Source organism: Solanum dulcamara, chromosome 6 (genome assembly GCF_947179165.1).
Source record: "Solanum dulcamara chromosome 6, daSolDulc1.2, whole genome shotgun sequence".
NCBI lineage: Eukaryota > Viridiplantae > Streptophyta > Magnoliopsida > Solanales > Solanaceae > Solanum > Solanum dulcamara.
In genome coordinates this window covers 58,037,396-58,048,132 of record NC_077242.1, presented here as the reverse complement: position 1 = coordinate 58,048,132, position 10,737 = coordinate 58,037,396, and the positions used below count along the sequence as shown (strand labels likewise).

The following is a 10,737-nucleotide window of genomic DNA, read 5'->3' as shown; positions in this document are numbered from 1 at the left end:
AATTGCTATTATTTCAGCATGATTTGAAGAAGTAGCAACAATGGACTACTTTGTAGATCGCCATGATATAGCAGTTCCTCCATGTGTAAATAGATAGCCTGTATGAGATCGAGCTTTATGTGAGTCTGATAAATAACCTGCATCTGCATAACCAATAAGGTCTGTGCAACCTTTGTTAGTATAAAACAAACTCATATCAATAGTACCCTTCAGGTATCACAAAATATGTTTGATACCGTTCCAATATCTTTGCGTTGGGGATGAACTATACCTTGCCAGAAAATTAACAGAGAATGTTATATCAGGCCTGGTTGCGTTGGCAAGGTACATAAGTGCACCAATAGCACTGAGATATGGTACTTCTGGACCAAGAATTTCTTCATCCTCTTCTAGAGGTCGAAATTGATCCTTTTCCATTTTAAGTGATCGAACAACCATTGGAGTACTTAATGGATGTGTTTTGTCCATGTAAAATCTTTTTAAGATTTTCTTAGTGTAGGCAGATTGATGGACAATAACCCTGTCTACTAAATGTTCAATTTGCAGACCTAGATAAAGTTTTGTCTTTCCAAGGTCTTTCATTTTAAATTCTTTTTTTAGATATTTAATTGCCTTTTGGACCTCTTTAGGGGTTCCAATGAGATTTATGTCATCAACATAAACGCCGAGTATAACAAACTCTGATTCTGTTTTCTTAATAAAACACATGGATAAATAATATCATTTATAAAGCCTTTATTTATTAAGTACTCACTAAGGCGATTATACCACACACGCCCTGATTATTTCAGATCGTATAATGATCTTTGCAGTTTTATTGAGTACATTTCCCAAGAATTTTTACATGTTTCAGTCAATTTTAATCCTTTTGGGATTTTCATGTAAATTTCATTATCAAGTGAACCATAAAGGTAGGTTGTAACTACATCCATTAGATGTATATCAAGATTTTTATGTACAACTACACTGATGAGATATCAAAATGTTATTCCATTCATAACGGGTGAATATGTTTCTTCATAGTTGACCCCGGGTCTTTGAGAGAATCCTTGTGCAACAAGGCGTGCCTTGTATCTTACAATTTCATTTTTCTCATTTCATTTTCGTACAAAAACCTATTTATAGCCAATTGGTTTTACACCTTCAGGGGTTTGGACTACAGGTCCAAAAACCTCACGTTTAGCAAGTGAGTCTAATTCTGATTGAATTGTCTTTTGCTATTCTGGCCAATCACATCTACGTCGACATTCTTCGATGGATTTAGGCTCAATACTTTCACTATCTTGCATGAGGTTAATTGCAACATTATATGCAAAAACATTATCCACCGTAATTTTCAATCGATCTAGATTTATCTCATCACCGGTAGAACTTATTGAAAGTTCTTCATTCACTTGAGTCTCGGGTTCACTGATTTTTTCAGGAATATCAAAAGTACTCAAATCTTGACCTTCTTTAGGAGGTTCTTGTGTAGTATCATTTTTATTATTTTTCATGCTTCTCTTTCTAGGATTTTTATCTTTTGATCCCAATGGTCTACCACGTTTCAGGCGTGTTTGGGATTCATAAGCTATGATACTAGTAGATGGTCCTTTTGAGACATCAATTCGGATAGGCACATTCACTGCAGGGATATGTGATTTAGTTATCCGTTTTAAATCAGTAAATGCATCTGGCATTTGATTTGCTATTTTCTGTAAGTGGATGATCTTCTGGACCTCCTGCTCACATGTGCGGGTACGTGGATCAAAATAAGATAGTGATAAAACTTTCTACGCAATTTCGTTTTGAGGTTCCTTTATCTCTTCCCCTAATGGCGGGAAAATTGTTTTATCAAACCGACAATCTGCAAATCGAGCAGTGAATAAGTCTCCAGTCAATGGTTCACGGTATCAAATTATGAAGGGTGAGTCAAATCCAACATATATTCCTAACCTTTGTTGAGGGCCCATTTTTGTACGTTGTGGTGGTGCTACAGGCACGTATACCGCACAACCAAAATTTTTTAAATGGAATATATTTGGTTCATGACCAAATACTAATTGTGACGAAAAATATTTATTATAATGTATCGGTCTGAGACGTACAAGTGTTGTTGCATGTAAGATAGCATGACCCCAAATAGTAATTGATAATTTATTTTCATTAGTAGAGGTCTTGCTGTCAATTGTAGGCGCTTTATAAATAACTCTGCAAGGCCATTTTGAGTATGAACATGAGCAACATGATGTTTAATTTTTATCCCAATTGATAAGCAATAATCATTAAAAGCTTGGGATGTAAATTCTCTAGTATTATCAAGGCAAATGATCTTAATTGGGTAATCTGGGAATTGCGCTCTCAATCTTATTATTTGTGCTAACAACTTTGCAAACGTCAGGTTGCGAGATGATAATAAGCACACATGAGACCATCTAGATGATGCATCTATTAGGACCATAAAATATCTAAACAATCCACTAGGTGGATGAATAAGTCCACATATATCTCCATGTATACGCTCTAAAAAGCCAGGAGATTCGATGCCAACCTTCAGGATCGATGGTCTAGCAATTAATTTTCCTTGATTACAAGCAGCACATGAAAATTCATCATTTGTAAGAATCTTCTGGTTCTTTAACGGATGTCCAATTGAATTTTTAAGAATTCGTCTCATCATTATTGATCCAGGATGACCTATTCAATCATGTCATAGCACAAATTTATTTAGATCAGTAAACTTCTGGTTTACGATCATATGTGCTTCAATTGCACTGATTTTTGCATAATATAGGCAGATGACAAAGTTGGTAATTTTTCCAAAATATATTTCTGGCCTGAGTCGCTCTTGGTTATACCAAGATATTCAATATTCATTTCATTTAGTGTCTCAACATGATATCAATTTCTGCGGATATTTTTAAAACTTAATAAGTTTCTTGAGAATTTAGAAGAAAATAGTGCATCTTCTATAATATTTTTTGTCCCCTTAGGCAGAATTATAGAAGCTCTTCCGGAGCCTTCAATCATTTTGAATTACCAGATATTGTAGTAACATTAGCTTTTCTTCTAAGCAAATTGAAAAAATATTTCTCGTCTTTAAAAATAACATGAGTTGTTCCACTATCAATTACACAAATATCCTCTTGATTTATCATTGATCCAAATAAGATTTGAGGCATTTACATATTTTCTTCAATAAGAAATAAAAGAAATATTAACATATGGTATATTACACAAATTTTATTTATTTACATTGACTAGGAAAATACAAACATCATATTTAATACAGATAAAAAGAAAAATATTTACATATTATTAGTCTTGTCAATATTCATATTTTTGTCTGGAAAATTAAAGAAATCAGCTACATCCAAATGCATGGGCTCAATATTATCTTCAGAGATAAAAATTATCTCTGGGTTATTTTCTGCCCTTTTCAAAGATGCCTGATATAATTGAACCAAACATTTTGATGACCGCCGGCAAGTCTGCGACCAGTGCCCCACACCTCCATATCTATGACATACACTTTCTGATTTTTTCTTCGGTAAAGTTTCTGGCCTTTTACCCTGCCTTTTATATTGCTGATTATTTCTCGGTGTCAGCCGAGTATCATGATTAAAATTTCTTCTTTGGCCACGACCACAACCACGACTGGGGCCATGACCTCTTTCTCGTTGGTTATAATTTGTCTGATTCACTTCAGGGAGGGGCAAAGAACCATCAGGCCGACTATCATAATTTTTCATTAATAGTTCATTGTGGCGTTCAGCAAATAGAAGGTGAGAAAGTAATTCAGAATATTTTTTAAATTTTTTTTCGCGATATTGCTGCTGTAGGAGCATATTCGCGGGTGGAAATGTGGAGTAGATATTTTTCCAGTTTATCCTGTTCAATGATCTCTTCTCCACATAAATTTAATTGAGCTATAATTCTAAACAGAAAAAAATTATATTCAGTTATATTTTTGAAATCCATTAATCTCAGATTTAATCAATCATGACGAGCTTGTGGAAGCATGACCAACTTTAGGTGGTCATATCTTTCTTTTAAATTTTTCCACAATTTAAGGGGGTCTTTTAATGTGAGATATTGTAATTTTAGCCCCTCGTCAAGATGGTGACGGAGAAATATCATGGCTTTAGCACGATCTTGATTGGATGTCATATTGTCATCTTTAATTGTGTCTAGCAGACCCATTGATTCTAAATGAATTTCGGCATCAAGTGCCCATGATGAGTAACCTTTTCTAGAGATATCAAAAACAGTAAATTCCAAGTTTTAAAATATTTGCCATTTTATGAAAATAAATTTAAATAAAACTCTTACCATTTTTTGTTACATTCTAAAAATAGCTGAAGTCTCGTACTGATAACGTGTTATGAAATATTCTAGCTTTAACAAAATAAGACAGAAGAAATAAGATAGAAAGGAGGAACAAAAGAGAAAATGTAGTATTTGTGCGTGTATCTCTGCATTTCAATACATTGCTGAAGGCTATATTTATAGCCAAGGGAAAGAAGTAAAAACCAAGTGGGCAACTTGCTCACTTTCAGTGGGGCCCACTTGAAAAAATAACATCCATTAGTAAGTGGACAAATAGACTTTTAATTTTTTCCTTAGTTAATTGATTATGTACTATAAGTTGTACATCATCACTATATTATTATTATTATTTAGGGAAAATGGGTCAAATATATCCTTTAACTATTATAACCTCATTGTTAAGAAACTTATCACATATATCTCCATTTTTAACAATTTTTCATCGTAGACTTTTAAAATCTCACGTGGCCTAATTTTGGGTGAGGTGGATGTCACGTGGCATGCCACCTCACCTCCAAATTTTTATTACTTAATATTTCTTTTTTTTTTTCTTCTAATTTTTTTTCTTTCTCCTTTTCTCTTTCTTCAACAATCTTGTTTTCATTGAAAAAAATAGAATCCATCAAGATATTCTCCAAAGAACCTAACAAATCCTAACCCATCAGCACCATAAAATAGAAAAAACACAAAAGGAATACCATTGAAATCAGAAAACATTTCACAAACAATATGAAAATTTTCAAAAAAGAACAAAATTCTCAATTAGGATTGAAAAATAGGAGAGTGTTATACTGAGATCAACAACTTTTTAGACAAATAAAATTATATCCAATATTCCAAAATGCATCATTATCATAGTTGCATTCAATATAGCCATCAACAACCCATAGGGAAGCAATTATCGATAATAGCAACAATCATGATTATATTTTCTTTCGATGATCATGCTACATTTTTGAATACTTCTGAAATTCTACAAATTCAGCAATACAACTCCAACGTCCTCGACGACGAATTACAAAAGAACAGTCTCAATTGCACCTAATCCTCTTCAAATTGTCCAAAAAGGGTATTATTAACACCTTATCCTGATCCTTCACAAACTTTTCCTCAACAAAAATCATAACAAGTATGGGTTCAATATTTTCACAAACAACTCCCATACAAAATTCTAAATCTCAAATTAAAATTGCAAGAACTCGAGGATAATTAATAATAGAGTGTAAAATTGAGGAGATACATGGATTTGAAGAAACCCTAGCTAGTGAGGAAAAGGAAGATTCGACACCAACGATTTTGAGGTTGGGTTGGGATTGTGGAGTGGTAAGGTGAGAAAAAGAGAGGGAAAAGGAAAAATAAAAAGAAGAAAAGAAAAAAGAATAAAAATTATAAATGAAAAAAATATATTAAGGAATAGAAATTTAGTGGTAAGGTAGCATGTCATGTAGCATCCACCTTACTCAAATATGTGAGATTTTAAAAGATCACAGTGAAAATTGAAAAGCTATTAAAGATGGGATTATAGATAATAAATTTTTTAACAACGAATTTATAAACAGCCCTACAATATAACAGATAATAAAGTTAATTAATAAATAAAAATTGAATGGTATTTTGACCTTCTCCCGAATATTTGACCCTTCTCTCCCTAGAAAAAAAAAAAGGCAGGCAAATGTGGTTCCATTACACAGCTTGTCAAGCACGCTTTTAGTTTGCAGTATTTTTGGCGGCTCATCACGCTTTTGAAATATTTCCTTTTGCCTCCATTCTTGTATCTCTTTCAACACATCTGTTACTCAGTAGCATCAAGAAAGTAGCAATGGAGCAGCAGCACAGGAATCAAAAGTCGATGCAAGACCAAAATGATGAACTAGAGGATGTTCAACACGGCCCTTTCCCTGTTGAGCAACTTCAGGTTTCACCCTTTCTCCAATTCCACAATTTTCCCTTTTCCTTCTTGTATTGAGGGGTTCTTCATATAAAGTTGCTTTGCTTTTAACCTTGACCCATTTTCCCGTTCCTCTAATCCAAGATCTTGATTTTCTTGTTCTTTTGAGTGTCATTCCCTAATCCAGATGTTTTATTTTTCTAACTTTAATCCTACCCCTTTTTATATATAAAGTGTCTTGAATCTTTGGTTTACTTAATTGGGGGTAGTCATTCTTATGATAATTAATGATTGCTTATGACTTCAGATTTAATGCGAAGCTGAGTCTGATCTTGAATCTTGAATTGTGCTTCTGGGTGGCTGAATTTCGTGAATCTTGAATTGTGCTTCTGGGTTCTAGGAAATGTTTTTTTATTCTGGGGTTTTTATATAATGTCCATTCTTGGAATCTTGTTCGTGCAATGGGCTTGCTTTTTTATAGCGCTTTTGCCCATTATTTCAAGCTAATACTTTTACAGTTGTTTCTACCTGACCTTCATTAAGACTCACCGCCTGAGTTTTGAAGCTAAATGACGGTATCACCTTGTAGTATTATGCTTTGTGAAAATGCGTTCTCGAAGCGGTACCACTGATCTTGAAAGCCTGATAATGCTTTCTTGGTAATGTTTTGATGGAATCATGGAGCCCTCTGCCAAGCCTAAGTGTAGTATTTGGGTAGAGGAGTGACCCAAATGAATACTATTGTTGGCAAAAAAGGGTTGGCTCCAAACAAATTTCTAGGTCATCAATTAGAAAAACAAGATGCTCTTCCAATCTTTTTGCTGTGAGTAACTACAAGCAGTTTTCATAAGAAGATTTATAGGTTGCAATCAGCGTGTACAGATTGAGGGCACCATGAAAAACTGTTTGCAGAGAGGCACTTGACACAAAATGATTCACATCATGAGGCATGATATGGGGGTTTGATGGTCACATATTTTAGTGTGCATCTGGGTGATGCGGTTGACTTTTGGCTTTGCTCCTTCCAAGATTTTATTCGTGTAGATCTTTTTTTAAAGAATTTTAAGTCTTGAGTTATTAACATTTACAGTAACTCGGATAAGTACTTATCATAAGTTTCTTTCATTCTGCAGGTTTTAAAAAGATTTACATGAAGTGAAACCTAAACTCTTGAGGATTTTTTAATCTTTCTGGTATTACATAAAAGCAGGACTAGGATTTCCTAGATTTTTTTCTCAGAATTGTTAATATTTAAGAGGCAATATCTTTGAGTATCTTTTTCCAGTCTAGCTTGTAGTATAGTTGTTTCTGTTGAATGACACCCTGTAAGTCCTTCCAACTTAAAAATGAAATGGTCCATTCATTACTGAGGCATATAGCTTTTTTGTCCTCAAGGCATCAGGGATCGCAGCTCTAGATGTAAAAAAGCTCAAGGATGCTGGTCTATGCACAGTTGAATCTGTTGTTTATGCTCCAAGAAAGGAACTTCTGCAAATAAAAGGAATTAGTGAAGCTAAAGTTGACAAGATCATTGAAGCAGGCATGTCTCACTTCTTTTAACAGTCATTGCCAGTGCTGATGTGGTTTTCCTTACCTTCTTTGTTCACCCATTTCTACAATTTTTTATCAGCAATCAGTACTAAACCTTTTTAATGCTGCATATGAACAGCTTCAAAATTAGTGCCTTTGGGATTCACTAGTGCCAGCCAACTCCATGCACAGAGGCTTGAAATCATACAGATAACTTCTGGATCAAAAGAACTTGACAAGATATTAGAAGGTAGATATCTATTTATTTTGTGAACTTCTAGAACTGGTATTTGATCTGGCATCACAGCCTCATGCTTCTTTTTTTCTCGCATGTCAGGAGGAATTGAAACTGGATCTATTACTGAAATTTACGGAGAGTTCCGATGTGGAAAGACTCAGCTGTGTCACACACTATGTGTCACTTGTCAAGTACGATAACCTATACAAATATTTTTTTAATTTTAAAACCCCATAAATATAAAGTGCATAATATTCATTTAAATATCATTCTTTATCTGTTATCTCAGCTTCCATTAGATCAGGGAGGTGGTGAAGGGAAAGCAATGTACATTGATGCTGAAGGTACTTTCAGGCCACAAAGACTTTTACAAATCGCAGACAGGTCTTCTACTTGTAATCTCAACTCACATTTTTTTCTTGTATTATGAGGTTCAAACTACTGTCATCAGTGGTGCTAAATGCTGCAGGTATGGGTTGAACGGTCCTGATGTTCTGGAGAATGTAGCCTATGCTCGAGCTTATAATACTGATCATCAATCAAGGCTTTTGTTGGAAGCAGCTTCAATGATGGTGGAGACCAGGTTAACTTTTCTCCAAATTCCACTGCTCTTCTTTAATTTTTTTTTATCTTGCTTCTCAGTGGGTGTGTTACTTTGAGCGAGAACATGTGCTAGATTATAGCTTAGAGAATATTCCAACTCTTGATTGAGTATGTTGAAGGGTTCTAGTTTGAAGCAGCTCTCAATTTGTTTGATTATGGATGTCCCTCTTACATCTAATGCATGTTTGGACACATCTTGGATCTGTTTGAAGTGTCCTCTTACCTTTTTCAAACAAATAAATCTTTTAGAAGTGTTCTAGAATTAACTCAAGGTTTGAACTTAATGGACAGAAATAAAACATTTGCTTCCTGAATATGGTGAAAATCTTGAACCTGTGGCTTCGTCAGTTATTTGGGTTCATCTCATCAAGCATAAAAAAGATCTCTGTTAGAAGCTTAACTTAGAACTGTTTTGATCCAGCAGGTTTGCTCTAATGATTGTGGACAGTGCTACTGCCCTTTATAGAACTGACTTCTCTGGTAGAGGAGAGTTGTCTGCGAGGCAGATGCATCTTGCGAAGTTTCTGAGAAGCCTTCAGAAGTTAGCAGATGAGGTAGTTTAGCATGTCCATTGTTTGTGCCAATTATCCAAAATAGAGTCTCCTCCCTGTTTTTCTCTGTTTTGGTGGTGGTTAATGTTACAGAGCTAGATTATGGGTTCTTGACTTACTTTTTCTGTCAATCCTTTACTTTTACACTTGCAGTTCGGTGTTGCTGTTGTTATTACTAACCAAGTTGTTGCTCAAGTGGATGGTTCTGCTGTATTTGCTGGGCCTCAAATAAAACCCATTGGTGGCAATATCATGGCACATGCTTCTACAACGAGGTATGCATAATAGTACAACTATAACTTGCAGGCTTGCAGCTTATCTTGATAGCTGAAATTATACTTATTTTTCATCTTCTGACAGACTAGCTCTGAGGAAGGGTAGAGCGGAGGAGCGGATTTGTAAAGTAGTCAGTTCGCCATGCTTAGCTGAAGCTGAAGCAAGATTTCAAATTTCTGTTGAAGGGGTCACTGATGTAAAGGACTAACTGTAATCAGCAAATTTTCTACTACTAGTACTATTTTTGTTTTCTACTTGGGAGTACGTTTTGTCATTTTTTTGAAGGTCAGTTGACCATAAAAGAAAATATGTTGTATGATAACTCACAACAGTTTTTGTATAACAGTATTCCTTCCTTCTACTAAATGTAAATGATGTTTTCTTTTTGCGCCTTTTTGGCATCTCATTCTGTATGTTCTCAGATTTATTTAGCAGAAGGGAAACTAAATAACCTAAAGTAAAAGGAAGGAGGGTGCATTCTATTGTCCAGGATTCTACTTTTTCCTGTTTTACATTTTAAAATTGTGTAAGTTTGCTCAATACTTGTTGGGGGGTAAAAAGAGGGTGAAAGGAAGAAGGATGGAGTAAATAAGAATGGAAGTAAATAAACCCTTGTTGTCGTTGGAGTTGAATTGTTATTTGGCTGATGAACAACCTACTTGAAGGTCTTATTCCATGTTTAATTGAGAGAAGGGTTCTCTGATCACTCATATGTGTTATAAAGATGACACAATTTTAACTATAATTTACAAATATTATTAAAGGGGGCAGGGGGCAGCCTGGTATAATAAAGCTTTCGCTATGCGTAGGGTTCGGAGAAGGGTTTGACCACAAGGGTTTATTGTACGCAGCCTTACCTTGTATTTCCGAGGTTGTTTCCAAGGTTTAGCAAGGTTTAAACCTATGACCTCCTGGTCATATAACAACAACTTTACCAGTAATTTCAAGGTCCCTCTTTATAAATATTATTAAAAAGAATAATATTTTAGTTGTATAACAAATTATTGATATCCTAAGTTAGTTCCTAACTTAACTAATATTTATCCACGTTTTAAATGCAAAATTGATTTTTTTTCCGTTTCTTCCAATTCCCTCACACTCTCTCCAATTTCCAAATTATTTCAAACTGGAATTTTTTCTCTCTCTCCAATTCCCTCTTTCTTTTGTTCTTCATGCTTCTCTCTCATTCAATTCTTTCTTCTTCTTCTTTTTTCAGAAATTGAAAAAATATTCTAAAAGATATACACAACAATCTAATTGATTCAGGTATCCTATTTTTGATATGTATCTTTTGCGATTTTCTTCATTTTTTTACGAATTTATTTTATATATTGAGTTTTTAT

General features: G+C 34.4%; 1 protein-coding gene across 2 annotated transcripts; it reads left to right on the top strand.

Annotated features, from left to right (window-relative positions):
* Positions 1-5,922: 5,922 nt before the first annotated feature.
* Positions 5,923-9,800, top strand: LOC129891189 (DNA repair protein RAD51 homolog). 2 transcript variants are annotated; one of them, XM_055966466.1, is made up of 9 exons: positions 5,923-6,223; positions 7,592-7,736; positions 7,866-7,976; positions 8,064-8,155; positions 8,254-8,348; positions 8,434-8,547; positions 8,992-9,121; positions 9,272-9,393; positions 9,479-9,800. In XM_055966466.1, exons 1-9 carry the CDS (start codon positions 6,128-6,130, stop codon positions 9,600-9,602), a joined length of 1,029 nt encoding a protein of 342 aa, XP_055822441.1. In that variant the 5' UTR covers positions 5,923-6,127; the 3' UTR covers positions 9,603-9,800. The 2 variants fall into 2 exon arrangements, with proteins under 2 accessions (XP_055822441.1, XP_055822442.1); XM_055966467.1 differs by lacking the exon at positions 5,923-6,223 and adding an exon at positions 6,671-6,771.
* Positions 9,801-10,737: the final 937 nt, after the last annotated feature.

Excerpts from the sequence above, each read along its gene's own strand:
- LOC129891189 (XM_055966466.1), top strand. The coding sequence starts at position 6,128 with ATGGAGCAGCAGCACAGGAATCAAAAGTCGATGCAAGACCAAAATGAT. Across the intron at positions 7,977-8,063 it reads ACTTGACAAGATATTAGAAG|GAGGAATTGAAACTGGATCT; the intron begins GTAGATATCTAT and ends CTCGCATGTCAG. Across the intron at positions 8,349-8,433 it reads CTTTTACAAATCGCAGACAG|GTATGGGTTGAACGGTCCTG; the intron begins GTCTTCTACTTG and ends TAAATGCTGCAG.